The following is a 25,605-nucleotide window of genomic DNA, read 5'->3' as shown; positions in this document are numbered from 1 at the left end:
TCAAGATACAGCCACACACGCTGCTTCTGTAGTTCACACATTGAACTGCAGATACTACATGCACCTTTTACAACTTATTTTTCTTTTTCTGTGAGCATGCACCAAATTGAAGGTTACATCAGAGTGTTTGCAGTGTAATTTCAAGCATAGTTCTTTTGTTTTCATTTTTGTTTTCTTTGAGACAGAGTCTCGCTGTGTTGCCCAGGCTGGAGCACAGTGGTGCGATCATGGCTCACTGGCAACCTCCACCTCCCAAGTTCAAGCGATTCTCCGGTCTCAGCCCCTGAGTAGCTGGCACTACAGGTGTGCACCATGTCCAGCTAATTTTTGTATTTTTAGTAGAGACGGGGTTTCACCATGTTGGCCAGGCTGGTCTTGAACTCCTGACCTCAAGTGATCCACCTGCCTCTGCCTCCCAAACTGCTGGGATTAGAGGTGTGAGTCGCCATGCCCAGCCGAAACAGTTTTTTGGGTTTTGTTTTGTTTTGTTTTGTTTTGTTTTTTTTAAATAAAAACAACTCTGAGCTAAGCCTCTGGGAGTGCCACTGATCGGGGTGCCGCCTAAATAGGGATGCCCTCCTGGTCCGTAGTTCACACACTGAACTGCAGATACTACATGCACCTTTTACAACTTATTTTTCTTTTTCTGTGAGCATGCACCAAATTGAAGGTTATATCAGAGTGTTTGCAGTGTAATTTCAAACATAGTTCTTTTGTTTTCATTTTTGTTTTCTTTGAGACACAGTCTCGCTGTGTTGCCCAGGCTGGAGCACAGTGGTGCAATCATGGCTCACTGGCAACCTCCACCTCCCACCATGTGTGGTGAGGAGTGCCTGGCAAGGTGGAGCCCACTTTGATCTCTTTTGTATGTTGACAGGAGCAGTTTACAATTTAGTTATTAATTGTTTGAAAGCAAACATTTTACACTCAATGAGAACTTCCCCCAGGATCAGAAGAGAACCACTGCCTCCTGGATGTGCAAGCACATTGGTGTTTTGGGGTGGTGGATAATTGAAAACTCGAGCAGTCTCTTTTTAGTGGATGCCACACGTCAGCAACTTCCCCATCCCGTCCAGCTGAGGTTATAATGGATTGGATCTGAGCTCTGCCTCCTCTCTGTCCTGATTTACCCCCTGCCTGGCACGAAAATGAACAGAGAAGTCATCAAGAGGAAGGCGGAGAGGGAAGAGCACTTGATTCACTCAACAACTAATGTGTGCCAGGGACTGCTCTGAGCTGAGGAGACCACAGTGAACCAAAGCACAGCATTCCTGCTCCATGGAATTTGCATCCAGGTGGGGGCGTTTGGGAGCACCTCTGGCTCCAGGAAGAACCCACCGAGCGGGGCCAAGCAGGAAGGCTGGGGGGTGTCCTAGGTCAGGTTCCCCAGAAACAGGCCCAGAGCTGAAGAACTGTGTGAAAGTGACTATCAGGAAGTGCTCCCAAGAGAAACGCACAGTGAAGTGGGGGGTTGGAGCCTGGAGGGGAAAGAGATCAGAGATCAGAGGTCCAATATCAGGCGAAGTCCCCTAAGGGTAAATTTGGATCTGTCGGTTTTTTGTTTGTTTGTTTGTTTGTTTGTGACAGGGTCTCTGTCACCCAGGCTGGAGTGCAGTGGCACAATCTCAGCTCACTGCAACCTCTGCCTCCTGGGTTCAAGCGATTCTCCTGCCTCAGCCTCCAGAGCAGCTGAGATTACAGGCACATGCCACCATGCCCAGCTAACCTTTGTATTTTTAGTAGAGATGGGGTTTCACCATATTGGCCAGGCTAGTCTTGAACTCCTGACCTCAAGTGATCTACTTGCCTCGGCCTTCCAAAGTGCTAGGATTACAGGCGTGAACCACCGCTCCCGGCCTGGGTCCGTCTTAAAGGGAGCTTGAGGACAATGTAGGTCTCACCTCTATTATCCCAACCAGGAGTGGGGAGCTAGGATATTTACACCCCAACACCCAGCTTCACTGGTCAAGTACTGACCCTGGAGACACTTCATGGTCTCTGCACCAAACAAAGCCAGCTGTGCCAGCCTGAACCACCAGCTGTAGGGGATACGCTTCTCTTGTCCCGACCACTCTCTCTCTGGAGGTGTGAGAGGCCCCCTCTGGTGGAAGTGCTGGTCTCAGTTGAGGCCACTGTGCAACCTGATGTTTCTAGGGATTTTCAGATCTGGAAAAGGTCCAAGATCTGAAAAAGGTCCAAGATAAAAAAGGTCCATAGCTTTCCAAAGCTATGGAAACCTCGTCATCAATGCCTTGAGGTCCCCCGAGGAGGTAGCACCACTCAGTAGGAGTACCAGGTGCTCCATTTTCTGGGGCTCTCCTAATTTCAAATATTCTGTCCACTGTAAGTCCATCCATGCTTCTCAGACCCCATGTCCCTGTGGAATGAAAGTGCCCATGAGGACCATAAGGTGGGGAGTCTCCCTCCTGCTCCCAGGAAGCACCCAAAGACCAATGTCCCCAGCAGATACAATTAGCCAATGCATTCTGCCACCTGGACCCCACCCCATACTGCAGCACTCATTTAAACCATACTTCTCACTCTCCTGTCTTTGGAAGAGGGTGTAAGTCACCCAGCCCTCCCCCCACCAGCACACTACAGATGCTCACCTGCTGGGGGCTCTGCCAGCATCACTTCCGTGAACCCTTGGCAACCTTGGATGCAGCCTTCATCCTGTTCTCCTTTTAAGCTTGAGGAAATTTAAGGGGTCAGATTAGTTACTCAAGGACACACTGCTTAGAGCAGCAGAGATGATAACATTCCAAGTAGGCATTTCAGTCAAAATTCTGCTTTTAAATACTAAATTGGCCGAGAGGCCGGGTGCGGTAGCTCACGCCTGTAATCCCAGCACTTTGGGAGGCTGAGGCGGGTGGATCACAAGGTCAGGAGTTCGAGACCAGCCTGGCTAGTATGGTGAAACCCCATCTCTACTAAAAATACAAAAATTAGCCAGGTGTGGTGGCAGGCGCCTGTAGTCTCAGCTACTTGGGAGACTGAGGCAGGAGAATCCCTTGAACCCAGGAGGCGGAGGTTGCAGTGAGCCGAGATTGTGCCACTGTACTCTAGCCTGGGAGACAGCGAGACTGTGTCTCAAAATAAAATAAAATAAAATAAAATAAAATAATAAAATAAAATAAAAATAAATAAATAAATTGGCTGAGAGGTGTGGTTCACACCTGTAATCCCAGCACTTTGGGAGGCCAAGGTGGTAGAATTATTTGAGCCCAGGAGTTTGAGACCAGCTTGGGCAACACAGCAAGACTCCATCTCTATTTTTAAAAATAGACAAATATTAAATTATCCATTGTGTTTATTTCCTTTAGATACTACCATTTACTAATTAGAACTAAAATTATAAAGTTATTCACAACAAAATACTCATTTCACTTAACTCAGAGGATGGGGGTGGATGGCTTATTACCTTTTTTTCTACATACTGTTATTTGAGGTATAAGGAGAAAAATAGAATTAAAAGATAGTGAATGTTGCTTTTTGGTAAATAGAACATCCCGATTTTGACTAAGGTGGTGTCTTGAACCAACAGGGCTAGGATGGACAATTGAATAAATGCTGTTGAGCTCATTGCTGTCCATTTGCAATGAAAAATGAAGGGCAGAGTTCTGTTTCATACCTCCACCTCTTCATATCCCCACCTTTATACCCCCACCTTCATATCCCCATCTTCCATACCCCCACCCTCCTTACCTCTACCTTCCATACCCCACTTTCATACCCCCACCTTCATACCCCCACTTTCCATACCCCTACCTTCATTCCCCACCTCTTCATACCCCCACCTTCATACCCCACCTCTTCATACCCCACCTTTTCATACCCCCACCTTCATACCCCCACCTTCATACCCCACCTTCATACCCCCACCTTCCTACTCCCACCTTCATACCCCGCCTTCATAGCCCACCTTCATACCCCCACCTTCATACTCCCACCTTCATACCCCACCTCTTCATACCCCACCTCTTCATACCCCACCTTCATACCCCTACCTTCATACTCCCACCTTTATACCCCACCTCTTCATACCCCACCTTCATACTCCACCTCTTCATACCCCCCACCTTCGTACCCCCACCTTCCATACCCTACCTTCCACACCCCCACTTTCATACCCCCGCCTCTTCGTTTCATACCACCACCTCTTTTTTTTTTTGAGACGGAGTTTTGCTCTTGTTGCCCAGGCTGGAGTGCAGTGGTGCGATCTTGGCTCACCACAACCTCTGCCTCCTGGGTTGAAGAGATGCTCCTGCCTCAGCCTTCCAAGTAGCTGGGATTACAGGCATGTGCCACCATGCCCAGCTAATTTTGTATTTTTAGTAGAGATAGGGTTTCTCTAAGTTTGTCAGGCTGGTCTCGAACTCCCGACCTCAGGTGATCTACCCACTTCGGCCTCCTAAAGTGCTGGGATTACAGGCATGAGCCACTGCGCCCAGCCTCCCCCACCTCTTTGTGCTCCTCCTCTCACCACTCAGCCTTTGGGTAAATTTGCAAAAAAAAAAAAAAAAAGCTGTCCTCTGGGCACATTCCTTAGCCTGCAGAAGATGCCTCAGGCAGACAGAGCCAACCCAGGGTATAGCGCTTAACAGGCTGGGGGAACCCAGCCCTGGCCATGTTGTTGTTGTTCCTTGCTCTCTAGTCTTGACTTTGTACCATGCACAAAACTAAATTCCACATAAATGAAAGGCCTACAAATAAATAAATACATCATACATAAACAGGCAAAGCTGTATATACTGTATAAGGAACTTCTTTCTAGGCAAGGGCCAATAAGCAATGGCCATATTGAAAACTTGGATAAATTTGATTCTATCATCATTAAAAGCTTAAGAAAACTTAAAAGGCAGAAAAACAATGAAAGAGAACATATGTGAAACATATCAGACAATGGATCCATATACACAACCAACTTATGCAACTTAATTTTTAAAAATCAAGAAACCACAAAATAGGCAACAGATGAATGAAAAGGCGATTTCTTGCAAGAGGAAATAGAAATAAACGATAAAAATATAATCAGGGCAAAGCAAATAAAAACAAAACAAAATTATTTCTGCTCATCAGATTGGTCTGCTTAAATGTTTGATAATATCAATCATTGACAAGCAGCGTGGACACTTTCACAGATGGCAGGGGCAGTGCAGAAGGGCACAGCCACCCGGGGAGCAATGTGGCACCAGCTCAGAACCTGCTACATGCATAGGCCCCAGCATTTTTTCTGAGGTTTCACACAATGCACAGCAGCACACACACACCGGTGACCATCATAGCCCTGCCTGTGATAGCAAAAAGCTGGAAACGACTAAGCGTCTATCAAAATAGAATGGATATGTGGATTATGGTATATCCCTATGTTGGAAAACCATTCCCACTTACAACAAATGAACCAGGGCTTCATGTATCTATGTGGGTAAACCTCATTGCAGTTTGTTGAGTGAAATTAGTAAGCCAGTACAATTCCTTGGGGTGGAGAAAACACAGGTGATACTATTCAAGGATGATAAACACAAAACTGATAACAGTGGTTACCTCTGAGTAGGTGAAGGAGATTATGGGTGATGGTCAAGGGAGATTATTTTTAAGTACAATCATTTATTTTCTTTAATTAAAATATATTCATTTGGGACGTTTGTAATTACAATTAAATTTCAAAAATATAAATGCAAACACCCTTGGGAGGAGTAATACACAAAGTTAAAAGAAAAGAAGCAATGTTCTCCAAAGATGCGCTCGCATCATTGTCCAGGTGCCCCTCTGCAAGTGAAGGGGAAAAGCCTCCACTATGTTTTTGTTTTCCAGGTGACAGTTCCTGGGGGCAAAGGTCATTTGAAAGTTTGGAGGAAGCTCATTATTTTCCAGACTAGTTTAGAAAAACCCCAACATGAGAGGGACCCACCACACCAGGAGGCTCCTCAGCCAAGCAGAAGCAGATGGTCAAGGGAACTGTTTGGATAATGTGGTTTTTTTTAGGATCTGGAGGTAGATCTGATACCGCAGAGCTGATTCCGGGATTATAAATGCTTACCACACCTCAAGGCCAAGTTGATGCACTTGGGGAATGGAAATTCCGTAGCTGGGAGCCAAGGACTTGACTTTTCCCACACCCTAAGTTTCAAGTCTTCAACATATCAGCAACACATCCCTTTTCAAACCACTGATAACATTCCTGAATGAGACTTGGAATTTGAAGAGCGCTGTATCAGGACTTGTGCTATAAGCACTTTCTTATTTGACTTTTACTTGACCTTCAAGAGAATTTTTCTCCTCTTATCTAACCCTAAAAGAAAGGAAACAAGACTTGGGGTTCCTGCCTTTTCTCTCCTCCCTGCAGCTTCCTATGCATGCAAAGAAGCATACAACAACTTTTCTATTAGGGGAAATTCAGCGCCTAGTGGGCAAATCTCTAGGTTAGAGGCTTCTGAGCAGACAGGCAGGAGGAGATTGGACTCCGCAGACACTGTTTGTTTGTAGTCCCAGGTCTCTTCTGCTGGTGATTAAATGGTCTCTGTCCAGGATGGGAGGTACATGAATCCATTTTAAGTGTCTTTTAGTATCAGCTCGCTGGTTAATAACAATTGCCGTTAATATAAAGAGATAATTTGTTATTTATTTATTTTAAGAGATGGGGTCTCACTGTTACCTAGGCTGGAGTGCAGTGGCACCATCATGGCTCACTGCAGCCTTGAACTCCTGGGCTCAAGTGAGCCACCTACCTCAGCCTCCTGAGTAGCCGGGACTACGAGACACATGACACCATGCCCGGCTAATTTTTTTTTTTTTTTTTTGGAGATGGAGTCTCGCTCTGTTGCCCAGGCTAGAGTGCAGTGGCGTGATCTTGGCTCACGGCATCCTCTGTCTCCCAGGTTCAAGCAATTCTCTTGCCTCAGCCTCCTGAGTAGCTGGGACTACAGGTGCACGCCGCCATGCCCAACTAATCTTTTGTATTTTAGTAGAGACGGGGTTTCACTGTGTTGCCCAGGCTGGTCTGAAACTCCTGAGCTCAGGCAATCCGCCCACCTTGGCCTCCCAAAGTGCTAGGATTACAAGTGTGAGCCACTGTGCCCAGCCGATTTTTTACTTTTTTGTAGAGCCAAGGACTCTCTATGTTGCTTAGGCTGGTCCTCGGCTCAGGTGATCCTCCTGCCTCAGACTCCCACAGCACTGGGATTACAGGCATAGGCTACTGCTCCCGGCCAAGAGATCATTTAAATAGGAAGAGGATGAGAGAGTATTTAGGTGCCTATCGAAGTGTTTTGTTTTTGAGATAGAGTCTCACTCTGTAGCCCAGGCTGGAGTGCAGTGGTGTGACCTCGGCTCACTGCAACCTCCACCTCCTGGGTTCAAGCGATTCTCCTGCCTCCGCCTTCGGAGTAGCTGGGACTACAGGCGCACAACACCAGGCCTGGCTAATTTTTGTATTTTTGGTAGAGACAGGGTTTCACCATGTTGGCCAGGCTGGTTTCGAACTCCTGACTTCAGGTGATCTGCCCACCTCAGCCTCCCAAAGTGTTGGGATTATAGGAGTGAGCCACTGTGCCTGACCTATTGCAGTGTTTTAATCTCATTCTCCTTTTTATTCCTCCAATGACCTTCCCTTGATATCATCAGCCCTAGCTTTGGGGGTTTAAGGATGAGGGCACCCAAATGGGTCGCCCAAGGAGACCCAGCCAACCGGGGCCTGAGACAGGATTCGAAGACAGATTTTTCTAAGCCAAAAGCTGGTATGCCTACCCCTACTCCCAGCTGCCAGGTCACCAGTCAGAGCTGCAAGCCACACTGCCTCGAAATTGCACAAGGCTGCTGCCTGAAGAATGGCCCCTTGGATGAGGTCCCCGCCTACTGAGAAATTACGCAGAATGATTACAAAATGGTACAAATTACTATAGACTCCTGCACCAGCCTGAAATTCAGCAGGCCCAGCCTTGCCCAGGCCCAGCCCTGGGTGTGACCTCAAAGGACTAGGAAAGAACTTGGGCCTTCTCCAGTTATTCTCTTGCCCTTGGCCAGGATGCCAGCTCTTAGGCAGGAGCACTCAGGTGAACACCTCAGGCTTCTCAAGGTGTGTTATGCACGAATGCAGGATGAGGGAGTGGACCCAACCCCTGGCCTGCCTTCCTCTCCCTCTTGTGGTCACCAGCACCCCCTCTTCTTCCCTAGAAGTCCCCAGCCAGGCCAGCAGCCCACTCTCTCCCAGCTTCTAAAGGCAGCACATCACCCCTCTGTCCTGCTGTACATGCCTGCAAGGAAAAACAAACACAGGCAATACCCTGGCAAGACCTCGATTGAGGTCTGCTGTGCTGTATAAGGATAGGTGGCTATCCCTTGGGTTGGGGTCTTTGTCACTGCTTGTGGAGTTTTCTGGGAATGATTTAGCTGTGCTCGGTGTTTGATGTAAGAACCATCGTCTCACCAACTTTGTGCCTTGTCAACCTTGTCCTGTCTGACCCTCTGGCTGCACTGAATCACAGCCACGTGGCTCTACCACCACTTTCCCAGGTGTCCACAGCAGAGCAGGGGTAACGAGCAGCACTCACTCACAAGCTTTGCAGATATTTAGACAGCCCCTCCCCCTGCTTGCAGGAATTCTGCACAGGTACAGGATATGTTGGAGGCTGGGATTGTGTAAGTGGGTCTGGAGAAACTTCAGTTAGTAGCACCAGTTTTTTGTGTTTTGTTTTTGGGTTTTGTTTGTTTGTTTTGTTTTGAGACAGAATCTTGCTCTGTCACCCAGGCTGGAGTGCAGTGGCTCAACCTGGGCTCACTGCAACCTCTGCCTCCCAGGTTCAAGCGATTCTCCTGCCTCAGCCTCCCAAGTAGCTGGGATTGCAGGTACATGCCACCATGCCCAGCGAATTTTTGTATTTTTAGTAGAGATGGGGTTTTATCATGTTGGCGAGGCTGGTTTCAAACTCCTGACCTCAAGCGAACCACCCACCTCAGCCTCCGGAAGTGCTGGGATTACAGGCGTGAGCCACCACACCGGGCCTGTGGCACCAACTGCTCTTGGCTTTGTCATGGGAAAGCTGACATTAAAACTGGCTTCCTTTGTCGGGTGACAAGTTATTTCTGCCCTCAAAGAAGGAAATTTTGAAGAAGCAAGTGTAAGGGATGAGATCGAAAGTCTGTGAGAATTAGAAACAAACAAATAAATCAACACAAACTTGTCCAAAAACAACTTCAAAAAACACCCAAAATCCCTTCAGTGGGACAAAATCCAACCCTCAGAGGGGAGGAAGTGTTTTGTGATGCTAACTGCTGCTGGCGGAGGGCCCAGTGGGTATTTACACATGATTCTGAGAGGCAGGAGTGGCCCTGGAACCCTAAACTCTGATCCATTTGTGAGATTAAATCCCTCTGCGCTCTGGGACAAGTGAGTCAGGACTGAATGGAAGGGGAGGGAAAAACTGGCAGGGCTTGGGGTTGGGCCTGGGGGGGATGCGGGGGACCAAAAAGAAAATCCCCACATCCAGCAGGGAAGGGTCCACAGCGATCCAGCCAAGCAAAACCTCTGTGCTTGTCCACCCTCGTGCCTTGGGGTCACGGCGCCTTCCTCTGCACTAGAGATAGGTGGCATGGCATGATTGGTGACTTGGCATGGGAGTGCTGCTAAGTGACAGCCACAGACCGTTAGCTTCTTGTGTGTGGCCAGATGTAGAGAAGGAATTGAGGAGGAAACTTGGAAGTCTGGAGATCCAGCCAACAGCATCGGCAAGAGCAGTACCCGGACAAAAACAGCCTGGCTGAAGGGAATCAACTGATGCCCATTCTGATGAGAATCAAGGCCATTTGGGGTTTTTATGTTCAAATCAATACGATGGTTGTGAAGGTAACCAAAGTGTGGAGAGGGAAATGTACCCAGTGACGGGGCTTCCTGCTGGGGTGGGAGTCCTCTCTTTGAGGTTTGCCAGAGGCTGTGGCCGGCCCTCCCTCGCAAGGCCCTCTGCTTCTGATAGGTGTGTGGCTGTCCTGTTTGGGGCCACAGCCATGGTCCAGAATGAAGCAGGGCCTAGTCCCACGGTGGTGGGGCTTCAGCAGATGTGCCCAAACTCCCCTTAACCCCTTCCTTGCTTCTACCTTTTTAGTCCCTTCACTCTTTCCATTTTCATACACACCACCCTTTCTTTTTCTTGTTTTCCTAAAATTTTGTTTACAAAGTACTTTAAGCATACAGAAAACCACACACCATATTAAAATACCCATCACTCAGCGCTGTCAAATGTCATGGTTTTGCCATTTCATTTTAAGAAATAAAATCTTGCCAGGCACGATGGTGCCTATCTGCAATCCCAGAGCTTTGGGAGACCACGGTGGGAGGATTGCTAGAGGCCAGGAGTTCAAGACCAGCCTGCGCAACATCGTGAGAAAGTGTCTCTACAAAATAAATACATAAATAAAATCTTACATGTGACCGAGCCCCTTGACCTGTGAACACTTTCATCCATTTCTCCTGTCTAGAGGTAACCACTATCCTGGATTAGGATTATAACCCCATACATATTAGGATAGCCTTCGTGTCTATGTGTGTATCTATAAACATACAGTACAGTTTTGCATGCTTTTAAAATTTTAATAATATAACATTTAACAGTATTTGATTTTTAAAAAAACTTTTTATAGAGACGATCTCACTATGTTGTCCAGGCTGATCTCCAACTCCTGGCCTCTAGCAATTCTCCCACCTCGGCCTCCCAAAATGCTGAGATTACAGGCATGAGCTACCACGCCTGGCCTAATAATATATTTTAAAACCTAACATAGACAAAATAGTATTCTTTCAACATGTTATCAATATAAACATTATATGGATACATTTTTATTTGTTAATTTGTTATGTCATAGTTGTACATATTTTGGGGTGTACAGGTGATATTTTGATATGCAATATGTAATGATCAAATCAGGGTAACTGGGATATCCATCCATGTATCTTTTCGTTTGTGCTGGGAACGTTTGCATGGTTTTAAACTTCACATGCTGAATGTAATGCTTCTTGATTTGCTTTTTTTTTTTTTTTTTTTTTTTGCTTTCAAAGAAAGCCTGTTGAGCTTTTATGTTTATGCATGTGTTCATACATACAGTTCTGGTTCATTAATTTTTAACTGCCATGTAGCATTTTATACCTCAATTAATGTATCCATTCTCCTATTAATGGAGCCTTAGGTGTTCTCACAAATAATGGGGCAACAAATATTCTTGCAAAGGTATCTTAGGGCCCACGTGCAAGTTTAGTCTCTGAAGTACACATATAGCTTTGTCTATCTTTAACCCTACAAGATGTTGCCACATTGCTTTCCAAAGTAGCTCTGGGGGTAATATTCCTCCAGCAGTGTAAGAGGTGCCATGGTTTGAATGTCCCCTCTAAAACTCATGTTGAAATTCAATTGCCATTGTAACGGTATTAAAAGGTGAGACCTTTAACAGATCATTAGGTCACGAGGGCTCTGCCCTCGCAAATGAATTAATGCCATTATCTTGGTAGCAGGTTAGTTTTCAAAGACGTGGTTCCTGACAAAAAGAATGAGCTTGGCCGATTTCCTCTCCCTGTCTCCATTCACTTCTGCCTTCCGCCACGGGATGACCCTTACCAGATGCCAGAGTCATGCTCTCGGATTTTCCAGCTTCCAGAACCATGAGCCAAATAAACTTCTGTTCTTAATAAATTAGCCAGTCTGTAGTACTCTGTTATAGCAACAGGAAACAGAGAAAGAAAAGGGGGATCCTGTTTTCCCACATCCTAGAGTATTTGGCATTGTCAGACTTTTTAAAAAAACTTTGCCACACAGATATGTATAAAATAGGTTCTCCTAATCATTTTCTCTCTCAAGGCCCCAGTGCTTCTGGAAGCTCCCGCTCTGGTCCTTACTGCAGTCACAGGCACCGAGGGGATGGATCAAGCATGAAGGGCTTGGCTGGCTTCCCTTCTTCTGACCTCTAAGTCCTGGGAGTGTCCAGAGCTATCTGCTGGGCCCCCTTCTCCATCGACCTCTCTCCTTAGATAATCTCTCCCTGCCACAGTGCTTTAGAATGCCAGCCACACATGCCAGTGACTTCCAAACATAGAAAAATCTCCATCCAGAGTGTCAGAAGCTACTTCACAGATTTATTTGATGGCTGATAAGCAACTGAAATAAAATTTAATCTGCCCAAAGTTCAACGCGGTTTCCCCCTCAAGTCTAATTCCTCCCCATTGCTCCCATCTCAGTCAAGGGCGATGCCATTTATTAATTGCTCAAACCAAACACTTCGGAGCCATCCTTGATTATTCTCTTTCTACCACCCCCACATTCAATCCATCAAATTATATCAATTTCTATGTCAAATTGTTCCTAAATTCCCCCGTTCTTTCTAGTTCCACTGCTACCACCTTGGTCCAAGCTACAACATCTCTTGCCTAGATCACTGTAGTTGCTCCTAATTGGTCTTCTTGTTTCTCACCGTGCCCTTTCCAACCACCTCAGTGCCAAGGTGATCGGTTTAGACCATAAAACAGATGTAAAATGCCTTTCTCCTACTTAAGGCCTTCCAGTGGTTCTTATCACAGAAGACTCAAGGTGGGGAATACCATGATCTGCAAAGTTGGCAAGATCTGATCCCTGCCTGCTTCTCCTCCTGCACACCTTCCTCGCCTCCAGAACTTTCTCTCCATGTGGAGGGCTCTTCCTTTGATCTTTTCATGGCATTCTTGTCATTCAAGGCTCTATCACTTAAAAAAGACTTGCCCTGACCAACCCGCGCTGATCTGTTTGGCCCCTTCGTTGCTCCCACAGCATTACCTTCATCTGTCTTCATTCTGGAACTGCTCAGTGCTTGGTTCTGGTGTCTTTCTGCCCCACCAGAATCTCATCTCCATGAGAACTGAGATCTTCTCAGCTCCACTCCCCATTTGTAGTGCCTGGCATGAACCGGGAACCCATAAAAGTTTGTCGAAATAATGAGTGAATAGATGGGGTCACATTTTAGAACAAGCTTTAAGCGCAAATGAAGTTTCCCTCCCAGAGACTGAGTGGGATAAAAGCTACTTGAGACAAGACAACATTTCTCTTTAGTGAGAACAGTGCTCAAACTTCTTAGCCTCAGGACCCCTTGATGCTCTTTAAAATTATTATTACTGTTGTTATTTTTTTGAGATGGAGCCTCACTCTGTCGCCCAGGCTGGAGTGCAGTGGCATGATCTTGACTCACTGCAACCTCCATCTCCTGGGTTCAAGTGATTCTCTTGCCTCAGCCTCTGGAGTAGCTGGGACTACAGGCACGCACCACCACGCCTGGCTAATTTTTTTGTATTTATGTACAGATGGGGTTTTACCATGTTGGCCAGGCTGGTCTTGAACTCCTGACCTGAAGTGATCTGCCTGCCTTGGCCTCCCAAAGTGCTGGGATTACAGGCATGAGCCACTATGCCCGGCCAATGCTCTTAAAAATTATTGAGGATCCCAAAGAACTTACGTTTGTATGGATCATATCTATAAATAGTTGCTATATTAGAAATTAAAATGAAGAAATTTAAAAACGCTTATTTTAAAACAATAATGGACCTATTACCTGTTAATGTAAATAACGTTTGTATGGAAAATTACTATGTTTTCAAAAAATAGTGAGCAGAGTGGCACCCTTGAGAACAGCCGCTCTACACTTACAGTGCCTAGTACGCACCGGGAAAGACTCTGTTGAATGAGTGAATAGGAGGGCGAAAGATTTTAGACCAGCCTGAAGGGTCAGATGCAGGTGCGTGGATAGGTGGGGATCTGAGATGGGGCCGCCTTTTCCCCTAGATGGCCCTGGGGCCCACTCCCCTCCTCCCCATTCACCCACCCCAGCCTCACTCAGTCCTTTCTCTTCCCTTTCCCCAACAATCTTCTCTCCACAGCAGTGCAAAGAATAGAACAAGAAATCATTTTGATGTCTTCAGAAATCAATATGTAAGCTAGATATATCTTTTTTGTTTGTTTGTTTTTTGAGACAGAGTCTCGCTCTGTTGCCCAGACTGGAATGCAGTGGCGCGATCTCGGCTCACTGCAAGCTCCGCCTCCTGGGTTCACACCATTCTCCTGCCTCAGCCTCCCGAGTCGCTGGGACTACAGGCGCCCACCACCACGCCGGGCTAATTTTTTTGTATTTTTAGTAGAGACGGGGTTTCACCGTGTTAGCCAGGATGGTCTCGATCTCCTGACCTCGTGATCCACCCGCCTTGGCCTCCCAATGGATATATCTTTTAAATAAGCTCATTTCTATAACAAAATCATGATTGTATGAATTTCAGTCCTTCAAAGGGGGTTCCTTTGGAGGGTTTCCCTTGCCAAATGAATATTGAGGCCCGGTTTTGCCAGGATGTATTTATCCCTGTCTATATTCATGTTGAGAAAGCTAACTGGGTGTTATGTTATCTTCCTTATTACAATACTGAAACCTAACAAACTGGATGGCATATTCTTTTCCTTATTACAATACCGAAACCTAAGTTCTTCCCCTTTCTAAGGAGAAGCTGCCTCCTCCCCCTTTATTTTTTCCTCTGGCTAGAGGAAATTCACAGAGCCAAGATTAAAAAAAAAAAAAGAAGAAATAGAAAAAGATGGTCATCTCTGTTTCTATTGAAGAGCCTGAGTTCCCCGGGCGCTGTGGGCATGCCACGCCTCTCCACTTCCTGACGTCATACTATTTTTGTCTTTGAATAGCTCATTGACACAATTGCCTCGGAGATCGGAGAACTGAAACAGGAGATGGTGCGGACAGATGTCAGCCTGGAAAATGGCCTGGAACCCGCTGAAACCCACAGGTGACCAGAGACACGGTTAGGTGATGGGTGCGAGAAAGGGATCAAGTGAACTCTGGCACTGCCAAGGGCTGACTTGCATTCACTCCTTAGAAGTCCGGGAGCTGGGAGTGTGGTAGCAGCTCTAGATGAAATCCTCTGTAGGAGGTGGGAGTGGCCTAGGAACCAGTTGTCTGCTTGTTTATTTTAATCGCTTTGAAGGCATTTGAACTGTGTACTCTCTCGATTCCTCCTGGCACCAGAACCCGGAAACCTAAAATTGTCTGTGCCATATCCACCTACTCTCAGTGATGGAAACAGTAACGCAGCGAGATCCAGCGTGCGCAAAGTAGAATTCAGTGTAGCCGTGTGAGTCTCCAGAAGGCTTACAGGGGAGCAGCTAAAGAGGATGGACTCATTTTGCATTCTCAGGTCAGAAAAAAAACCCAGCAGTCTCCAAAAAGCCATTAACCTGAAAAGCCGTGCAGTGATTGGAAACTGGATGTGGTTGTAAATTCGATACAAAGGGAAGACCGCGTGCTGTGCTGTTGAAGGCGATACCTGTGCACATACTGCACACTGTCTGAATAGGAGGCAAGGGACTGGTCTGTACCTGGAGAAAGGGGGTGCAAAGGTCGGGGGGTGGTGGGAAGTTGAAGGTGACCTCTTCCAACTTTGATGCTAACAAGATAACAATATAATGGCTATAAAAAGACACAGACACTTTGTGCCTTAGAGGCCAGATTTATTAACAGCTTCCCCTTTCTCCCAGAAAGTGGGGCTGAGCCTGCCTGGAGCAGTGTGAGGCTGAGATTTATGGAGTGGGTTTTGCCTGCAAGTCATGCAACAGGCAGGCCAGCCAGATGGTTCTGGTTGTCCAGGCAAGTTTCAAACCAGCCTGACTAGTTCCGCCATATGCTGACGGGACAGAGCACCATCCCAGGGAGGCACTTGCAGCTGGAAGGTGGTACTTTGACACCCGATGTCTCTGAGGGAACAGCGCTCACCCTTAATTCTCTGTGCCTTCCTTTCCTTTCCTTCTCTACAAAACGATGGGGGTGAACCAGATTGTCCCCCTGCTCCTTGCAGCACACCCAGCATTCTATGATTGTTCTTGACCTCAGTGTGAAAGTCTTATGTTTTCCCCATAAACTAGACAAATGCACAGTGATTTTCAGGTAGTGACTCCCTGCCACACCTCCAGAGTAGTTTCAAACATCGTGGAACTTTAGCCAGGGAATTTCTCCTTATCCTGTGACTTGTTGAGCTAAAATTTAATTGGGAGTCTAGGCTGATAACAACAGAAAAAAGAGCTTTGATAGCACTGATTTCTCTCATAGCCAGGAAAGGCGGCTCTGTGAGATCAACCCCAAGCTCCGCAGATGACAGACACCCAGACACAGAGCAGCAGAAACCTTTCCCCTGCATATAAGCACGGGGGATTTTGGGGATGTGAGAAGGACGTTCTGAACATGTGAGGGGCCATCAAGATCTTGTTTTCTGACTCCAGTGGGTATTAGAGTGAGAGCTGGGTGGTTGCTTAATCTTTAACATTTCCTTCCATCTTTTCCTTTTCAGATGTAAGAATAACTGTAAGCAGTCCACAATAGCCTTTTTTCCCAGATGAATGTCACTTTCAATGCTATGTTGCTTAATTCATGAATTTATAAATTTGCAGAGACATTTTACTTGGCTTTTTTTTTTAACGGAAAAGAAAGAGGAAAAAGCAAGATGAGTTGTCTTTATTTAACAATATAGGTCATGTTGGCCATGTGGCAACACTGTTCATATTAAACTACTGTTTTAAGTCACTTATAGCGACTAACTTACGGAATCTTTCTAGCACTTCTAGGAGGGAAGGCTCTTTAGGGCCTGCATTTGACTGATGTGGAAACTGTGTGCTGTGGGGAAAAAGCTACACAGTTTTGGCTTCTGTGCTGGAGTGTCTTGCTGATTTTTTAGAAGTAGTGATTTTGCTTTTAATTTCTCCATTTTGTCTAATGGAGCTGTCAGGAGGACCAGTTCGGTTATTTCCAAGATCAAGGAAAAGCATAGCTGTGGCCACAGTTCAGCCTGGCACACAGCAGCAGCCAAAGGGGAGAGGAGGGAAGAGGAAAGCAGACCAGTAGGTAGCAGAGTTGCTTTCAGCAAAACCCCTGGAGAAAGAAGTAACGGGCACCCCCCGGGCCCCTGGCTCTGCATGTCTGACGGCTGCAGGAAATGCACCGCAGTCAGCTTCCTCTGCAGCTGGGAGGTACCCGCCACCACACCCAGCTAATGTTTTTTTTTATTTGGGGTAGAGATTGGGGTCTCTCTGTGTTGCCCAGGTGGGTCTCAGACCCCTAGGCTCAAGGGATCCTCCCACCTCAGCCTCCCAAAGTGCTGGGATTACAGGTGTGAGCCACTGCGCCCGGCTGAGCAGTGGAAGCTGTGAGTGTGAGCTGGGATAGGGAGTCAGCTATCCCACCACAGCCACCACGAAATGTCTACGGTTCCTTAGTTGATGGAATACCAGATTAAGCACCAAGCTAGTCCCCTAAGTTAGGAATCACTATTGCTCTACCTGTATTAGTGTTTGGTTGCTCTTTCCTGCTTAATATTGAGATAACCTTGATCTTTAACTTTTTCTTGTGCCATGGACTCCTTCTCTGAATAATCTTTTAAATGCATAAAATAAGATATATAGGATGTCATGGGAAAACAATTATAGTGACGTCCAGTGATCAGAATGTTTCAGTGTGTGTTTCAGCGTGTGCTTCCCTGGCATAGGTGCTTCTGTTTTACATGTGACAGATAGGCATAAATGACACAATCTCTGCAACAGCTGTGAAGACAGTGAAACCTCTGTGGTTTCTGTTGGTGACAAAATCACAGGTCGTGATAATACTACTGTGGTTTGTTGCCTACAATCAAAATGGAAGGAAGTTCATTCAGAATGAGGCTACGGAAAGTGAAGACGTCGGTTTTTGGCCCGGTGGCCAGTGCCCACCTCCCGTCCTGTCTCCTGTCAGCGTCGTCTGCCATGGGCCATCTGCCCTTCTTTTTGGGACACTTGCTTGGCTTGGCTTCTGGGACCCCACACCTCCCTGGGATCCTCTTGGCTGTCCTGCTGCTGCCCCCGGTGCCCTGGCTGGTTCTTCTTTATCTCCCTGAACTCCAGCCCTGGAGAACCCAGAGATCACACTTTGAGCCTCTCCTTTTCTTTTTTTGTTTGTTTGGTTTTCGTTTGTTTGTTTTGAGACAGAGTCTCACTCTGTTACCCAGGCTGGAGTGCAGTGGCACAATCACGGCTCACTGCAGCCTTGACCTCCTGGGCTCAAGTGATCTTCCCGCCTCAGCCTCCCAAGTAGTTGGGACCACAGGTACCCGCCACCACACCCAGCTAATTTTTTTTTTTATTTTTGGTAGAGATTGGGGTCTCTCTGTGTTGCCCAGGTGGGTCTCAGACCCCTAGGCTCAAGGGATCCTCCCACCTCAGCCTCCCAAAGTGCTGGGATTACAGATGTGAGCCACTGCGCCCAGCTGAGCCACTCCTTTTCACTCTTCACACCTCTCCTTTTCTCTCTCCCACTAACTTTGTACAAGGTACTTTAAAAAATATCTGTGCCTCAGTGTTCTCCTCATTAAAATGGGAATAATAACAGAGTTACCTCACAGCGTTGTTGGGAAGATTAAGTGAGTTAATAGCTGTCAAGGACTCAGCACAGTGCCTGACACGTGGTAATAGCCACACTGTATGTAGTTTTAAAAGGAGGTCCGTGGAGTAATTTCCTAGGTTATCCCATCCAGTCTTGCAGCTCTGATACCATCTATACATTGGTTATTCCCAACTTATACTCCCTTGGCTGATCCTCTCTTTGAGTCCAGAGGTTGGTAACCAACTGCCCACTCAGGAAGGGTTCCTCCACAGGTTCATTCCTTCCTGGGTCTTCCCCGTCCCAGTCACCATGCCTCCAGCTTCTTGGGCCTTGCAGTCATCCATGATGTCTCTATTCCTCTCATAACTGCTCTCCTCCCATCCATCTCCAAATCCAGGCAGCTCTACCTTTTATTTTTCTTTGAGACAGAATCTTGCCCTGTTGCCCAGAGCTGGAGTGCAGTGGTGACACGATCTCAGCCTCCTGCAACCTCTGCCTCCCAGGTTCAAGCAATTCTTGTGCCTCAGCCTCCCAACATAGCTGGGATTACAGGCATGTGCCAAAATGCCTGGCCAATTTTTGTAATTTTAGTAGAGATGAGGTTTCACCATATTGGCCAGTCTGATCTCAAACTCCTGGCCTCAAGTGATCCACCTGTCTCAGCATCCCAAAGTGCTGGGATTACAGGCGTAAGCCACCGTGCTTGGCTTCTACCTTTAAATAGATCCAGGATGGAACCGCTTCTTACCAGCACCACTGCAGTAGCCCCTGCCTGGTGCCTCTGCTTCCACCAGTTCCACTTTCTCCAGGCTATTAGCCAAGCAGCATAGTGAACCTTTTAGTTCACCTAAGTCCAAGACATATCTCTCCTTTGTTCAAAGCCTTTTGATAATTTTGCATCTAAAACCAAACTTATTACCATGGCCTTCAATACTCTATAAGATGTGACACCCCAGCACCCCGCTCCTCTGCCATCTCTTCTCTAACATTCTCTCCCCATCACTCAGATCCAGTCCCACTGACTTCCTTGCCAATGTGGCCCCTGCCTCCTGGCCTTTGTACTTGCTGTTCCTTCTGCCTGGCACATTCTTCCCCCAGGAAGCCTTCACCCTTGAGCCCTCCTTTTCTTCTACCTCCTTACCTGGCTTTATGTTTCTTCATAGACCTTGTACAGACAGGACATATACTCACTTGCTTCCTGTCCATTCTTTCTTTCTTTCCTTTTTTTTTTCTTGGAAACAGACTTTCACTCTATCGCCCAGGCTGGAGTGCAATAGTGGTGTGATATTGGCTCACTGCAACCTCCGCCTCAAGGGTTCAAGCAATTCTTATGCCTCCAGCCTCCTGAGTAGCTGGGATTACAGGCACACGCCACCACCGCCAGCTGATTTTTTGTTTTTTAGTGGAGACATTTCATCATGTTGCCCAGGCTGGTCTTTGACTCCTGAGCTCAGGCAATCCGCCCACCTTGACCTCACAGAGAGTTAGGATCACAAACGTGTGCCACCACACCTGGCCTATCTGTGCATTTTCTGCCTCCCACCACTAGACGGTAAGCTCTGTGAGACCAGGGGCTGGGTCTGTCCTTCACCCTGAGATTACAGTGTCAGGGACAGTATCTGGCATAGAAAACGCACTCGCAAGTGTTTGTTGAATGGATAAAGGAAAGGTGCCAAGCCCCTTCGTGATTTTAAAGTATTGATGCCTCAGAGACCTCTTGCAGGGGGCCACCAACCAGTGCATAAAAAAATAGAAAGTTGAAAATGTGTGACAGGCCCAAGGCTTCCTCCCTAGCAAAGAAATAGGGCAGAGGCCCTTCCCCCAGTCTCCAGTTGTGCCTCCTTGACCAGTTCTACTATGAGCTATTTTAATCTTTGGCCAATAGAGTAGGAGCTGATTAAATCTCCCTCCATGCCTCTGCTGATCTACCAAATAGAAGCCCATAAGCCAGAGGCGAGACTGAGGGCTTCTTGCTCCTGGTTCTCTGCTCTCTCCCAGTGTGGTTTCCTGCTTCCTCTCTTCCCACTGCATCCCTCCAAAGACTGGAGAGTATGGGAACATAAAGGCATTTCACTCCCCTCTCCCTCCCACATGATTCCACAGTCCATTTTCATTTGGGGGAAGCAGGCCTCTTTTGGGTAGGCTCAGCAGGCCTGAGGTAGGTTCCACCCTCATCATCACTTGAACCCATCCCCTCTAGGCTGAGACAAGTCTCTAAAGATCTCTTTATCCTCAGGTGGAACAGAGGGATCCACAGAACAACCTCCCGAGCTATTGTCTGGGCCCAGGCTGCCTGTGCAGGATCCCTGGGATCCTGGCTAGAGCAGGTCAATGAGAACTGTAGCTCATCCCTTCCTCCACTCTCCTGTAGCTGTCACTCCTGCTGCCACCTCGCCGTGTCCTCTAGCCCAAGTGGATCACTGTGAGATGCCTGCGGTCCCGTGTCTTCACTCCTCCTGCCCCACCACAGAACCAGACATGACACAGGAAATTCAAAAATTCCTTGGCCAGCTCTTCTCAGTGCTACAATGTAGCAGCTGGTCATCACCTTTGGTCTCTTCTGGGAAGCTCTGAGCTTCCCAGTGGCTATGTGACAGCATTGACATTATAACCACAGGAAACCCAGAAGGCTCCTCCCTTGTACAATTGTTCACTTCTTCACTTGCCCAGAGGTGAGAACCGAAGATGAGAAGGGAAGAATGGTGGCCGCAGCCTGGGGAAAAGGTGCCCAGAGTTCCGCTTCCTTAAGTCTCAAGAGGGACAGTTGTGACCACATTAGCAACTCTGTGGCTTTTTGAACCAGACCCACCTTCACTTAGTGCTGCTTTTTAAATAATTTTCCACTGAAGTAAAACATAACTCAGCAAAATTGCACAAATAAGTATCCAGCTAGATGAATGTCCACAGAGCAAACACATCACACATCGATGGCTTTGCTCACAAACCTGTTACTGCTACAGGGCAGGCCATGTAGCAGCAACAGGTTGATGGTGAGACATTTTCCGGCTTTGTCACTGAGGATTCTCTACTATGATTACTTTGATCAATTTACCCCCAATCTCCTAGAATATTTCCATATTTCAACTCAATCAGGAGTGCCCTGAACATGATTTCAATGAATTCTATGAGCGTTGACCAACTCTTTGCTACACTATCACCAATGTAGCAACAACTAAACTCAAATTAAAGAAAATATTTAAGCTGGGCAGGGTGGCTCACACCTGTAATCCCAGCACTTTGGGAGGCTGAGGTGGGTGGATCACGAGGTCAGGAGTTCGAGACCCACTTGGCCAACATGGTGAGACCCCCCCTCTCTACTAAAAACCCAAAAATTAGCCAGGCATGGTAGCTCGTGCCTGTAATCCCAGCTACTCAGGATGAGGCAAGAGAATTGCTTGAACCTGAAAAACAGAGGTTGCCCTGAGCCGAGATTGAGCCACTGCACTCCAGCCTGGGTGACAGAGTGAGACTCTATCTCAAAAAAAAAAAAAGAAGAAAAGAAAGAGAAAGTATTTATTCAGTGGATCATATTTACCAAAATACCAAGACAGTGGAGCCTGAAGATTTACACAACCTAAGGAGGGAAAAAATTGTAAACAAGTGAGTATCATGAAACGAAATGGGACATAATAGAATATGTCAGATGAACAGAGGAGGACAGCAGATGTCCCAAGAACCTCAGGTGGGAAGCAGGTAACTCTAGGTCAGAGGTACATCAATTTCATTAATGAATAAGAAGTGTAAGATAAAAAATGCCCTAAAGAGCTGTTCAGTCTATATTGACTGGTGATATCTGTTATCTTTGGGAAGTTTTTTAAAAGAAATATTTAAGATTTCTTTTTTTGATAGCCAAAAGTAAAACATGTACATGGTGGAAAAAGCACAATGCAGAAAATAAAAATAAATGACACCCTGACCCCGACCCCACCCCCACTCCAAGGTAGAATCATTTTTGATTGTTTGTTGGGTTGGCTGATTTAATTCTTTGCTTTGATGTGTATCCTTCTGATGTTTTTGCATTACAATCCATTTAAATGGTAGATCATGCATGATATTTCACTGACTTACAAGGTGTTTTTGATCATCCTAGAAATGCAATTTCCTAGAAATTGATTCTGTTTTTGTTGATGGGTGGCACCTTCCAATGTAGTGGCTAGCTTATCTGTTTACAGTAAACCTTGGCCACACAATGTCACCAGCAGCATACTCCAGAGTTGGAGCTATTTTGTGCTCTGTAGGCTTTGCCTTGCTGCTATATTGGCAATTGGTTCCGCCATAAAATATCTGCTTAGTTAGAATTCATCTGCTAGGAAATAACACCAGTGTAACCCAAAGCAATTAAATACTAGAAACTGCCAATCCATGGAACGCTTGCCTTTCCGTGAAGCAGGGTGCATGCCCGGGGCTTGAAGGGCATCGGGACCAAGACTGGAGCCCGCCTGGCTCCTTCTTCTGCCTGTTTTCAGCTCCAAGGGCAACCAGGACAACAGGTTCTTTGTTCCTCTTTCTTATTTTTACAGGAACGAATGAAAGCTTCTGCCAGCATTCGCTCCGTATCTGGCCTTTTCATCTCTAGCTGGAGAGTCAAAGAGAGGAAGTTCCTAGGCAAAACAGCCACCACTCTTTCTTACCTCCTGAAATGGCAGCATCTCCCCAGAGCAGACATGCGCTTTTGTTCCCATTTCTGTGTCCTCTTCTGCTGGGCCTCAGTTAATAGAACTTAAAAATTACTAAAGGCCCTAAAGGTTTTTCAGAATAGTCCTCCTGTGACTTGCTCTTACAAATCTTTTTTGAGGAAGTTGGGCCTCCAACCTCAAAAAGCAGCAGCCCTTTGCCATGGAGGAATAAAATCCATAACCCCAAATATGCTAGTGATTTCTTTTTCCTTTTAGAGTTTAATGGGACAAAAAAAGGCCTTGAGGAATTAAGTATGAACTTGCTTGCTCTAGGGAAACTGCGTAAGTCGGAAAACTGGACCTAGGACCAGTTTTATCAATTTCTAGCATTTTGGTCTCAAATAAGGAGATAAACTGGATGGCCTCTGACAGCCCTTAAAACTTGGCTAAATATGCAGGGGTCCTTCTAAGACAATCCATTTCCCCAGGCTTCTCTGCCCACCACTCTTCCCACCCTGGGTGGTGGGTAAAAGGTTTCTTCTGCTCACCTGGCAATTTCCATGCTGTCAACTGTGTTAGCCAGGCCAGGGTCCTGCCGTATCCAGAATAATGGTTTGAAGTTTCCCTTCTTCTCCAGACTAATAGAATATTACAGAGACATGTTTAATTCCATTTCAATATTTTTTTTTTTTTACCTATAACTAGCTCAAGTTCTGAACTTCAAAATTCTAAAGAAATATTTTTATGTCTGAAGGTGTTAAGAAATCATTGGACATCAACTTCTAGGTATTTTTGAAGGTGAAGTTTTTCTGGGAATTTTTTGTTTGCTCTGTGTATGTGTATGTGTTTAACACAAATTGGAATTGGTCCTGTGCCAGAGATTTTTAGTTGATAGATATCTTCAGTATGGGCCATTATTTTCTGTCTCTCTACATAAGGGGCCTCTGGTACTAATATTTTTCCACAAGTTGTTGATCCCAGACCCACCACCTCTCTTCTCCCAGCCCCGCTAAGTCCTGGCTTCATCTCCCACCTATCCAGGCATCTGGGCCGCAGCTTGGCGTTTGAGGTGTATATTTGTGTTCCTTTTGATACATGGTCAAGGATCTACTGCCCCAAGAGCAGGACCATGGTGGGCACAAGACTCTGACTTCTGTCTCATCCTTGATTCATAAGACGACCCCTGCATTGGCCTCTTGTAGCTAGAAGCCTGGGCCCTCCGGTGGTGCCACATCGCAGGGTGTATCTTTCTTGCCATTGCAGCTGGTTAAGACAACAGCCTGGAAAAAGGTTTTAGTCTGGCACGCAGCTGAAGGGAGGCTCCTGGAGAAGCATGATATACATGGAAATTTTAACACAAAAATATCAAGAGAAGGGGCTTTTTTTTTCTTTTTCCATCTGAAAGTTGAGGATGGCAATACCAGAGTCCAGGTTGAGCCTAGACACTAATGGTAGATGGAGAACTCTCCTGCTCCCAGGACCTGCTGGAAGCCGGCCTCTAGAAGCTTTGGGGTTTTGCTTTCTCCCAGGTCACATGAAATGCTGCCAAAACAAGCTCCAGAGTTGTGTTTATACCACAGGATTTGTCAGTCTCAGAATGGAAACACATTGCCTTGCTTTCTTTTTGTGACTATCCAAAAATTAGGAGACGGTAACAAGTCATCCTGGAAACTCCATGGAACGGAACCTTTACTCATAGTTTCAAAGACATTCCAGGCACTTAGAATCAAAAGTTCTTTTCAGGTTCTGTTTATTTGTTTTGCTAACAGATTCCTTTTTTCAGCAAGAATCCATTTTTAGACACAGGGAAACTGAGGCTAAACGGTGTGTGGTAATGGGTGCAGGCCTCACAGTGATGAAGGGGCAGTGCTGAGGCTCTGATTCAAGTCTGACTTGGAGTCCTCTTTCCACCTAACCGCTGAAGATTAGGAGGCTGAGGGAGACTAGAATCAGGGTTGATTCCATTGAATATGACATGCCTTACCAAAAATAGCATCCTGATTTCAGTGCACTCACATGGGCAGGAGGTGGGTGGCTTTGATTCCAGATAAACTGATGACTGAATGTGAAAGCCCCTGAAGCTGTGTGTGTGGGGTTCCCACTGGGGTTTCTTCAGACCTCATGCACTGCACCTGCCTTCATCCAAGAGCACTTTCCTGCCAGGAATGTCTACCCTCTGCTTTCTCCTGCACTCAGCAGGCCACTTTTGTTGGGATCCTAAATCTCATTCTCCGTGCTGGAATAAAGCATTCTGTATTTGGAGACCTTGGATGGAGCACTGGTCTCCAATGTCTGGTATTGGTGGGCATAGAATTATTGTAATTGTAAACTAAAGCTCATCGTTGACTTTTCTTTTTATTTTTCTTATCATTTTTTTTTTCGCTATGTAGACTGCAGGAACATCACTGACTTTTACAACCAAAGCCACTCAAAGCCCACTCCTTGCTAGTTGACTTGAGCTTAGAAGGGGTGTCCATGGGAGAAATTCATGAGCAATAAGGAAGGATTTGTTTTTCTGGAAGGATTGGAGCTGCCTCCTTTTCTTGCCCCAGAGATGGACAAAGGCCAGGTGGCTCTTGGTAGCTGC

The 25,605-nt window shown here is 46.4% G+C and overlaps 1 protein-coding gene across 4 annotated transcripts in view; it reads left to right on the top strand.

The window, feature by feature from the left end:
- Nucleotides 1–25,605, top strand: part of RIN2 (Ras and Rab interactor 2) — a 240,683-nt gene that overhangs the window by 158,149 nt on the left and 56,929 nt on the right. For 2 of the 4 annotated variants that reach the window (XM_032142350.2, XM_032142349.2), the window contains one exon: nucleotides 14,688–14,788. The exons of 1 other annotated variant lie outside the window; for it this stretch is intronic. In XM_032142350.2, coding sequence (XP_031998241.1) covers nucleotides 14,688–14,788 — 101 coding nt within the window. Of the gene's footprint in view, nucleotides 1–14,687; nucleotides 14,789–15,128; nucleotides 15,197–25,605 lie in introns of those variants that run through there. One more of the 4 variants, XM_032142351.2, reaches the window with a different exon arrangement.

The sequence above is a fragment of the Hylobates moloch genome, unplaced genomic scaffold, assembly GCF_009828535.3.
Source record: "Hylobates moloch isolate HMO894 unplaced genomic scaffold, HMol_V3 SCAFFOLD_21, whole genome shotgun sequence".
Lineage (NCBI taxonomy): Eukaryota > Metazoa > Chordata > Mammalia > Primates > Hylobatidae > Hylobates > Hylobates moloch.
The sequence above is the reverse complement of the archived record's forward strand: the minus strand, read 5'-3'. Positions and strand labels throughout refer to the sequence as shown.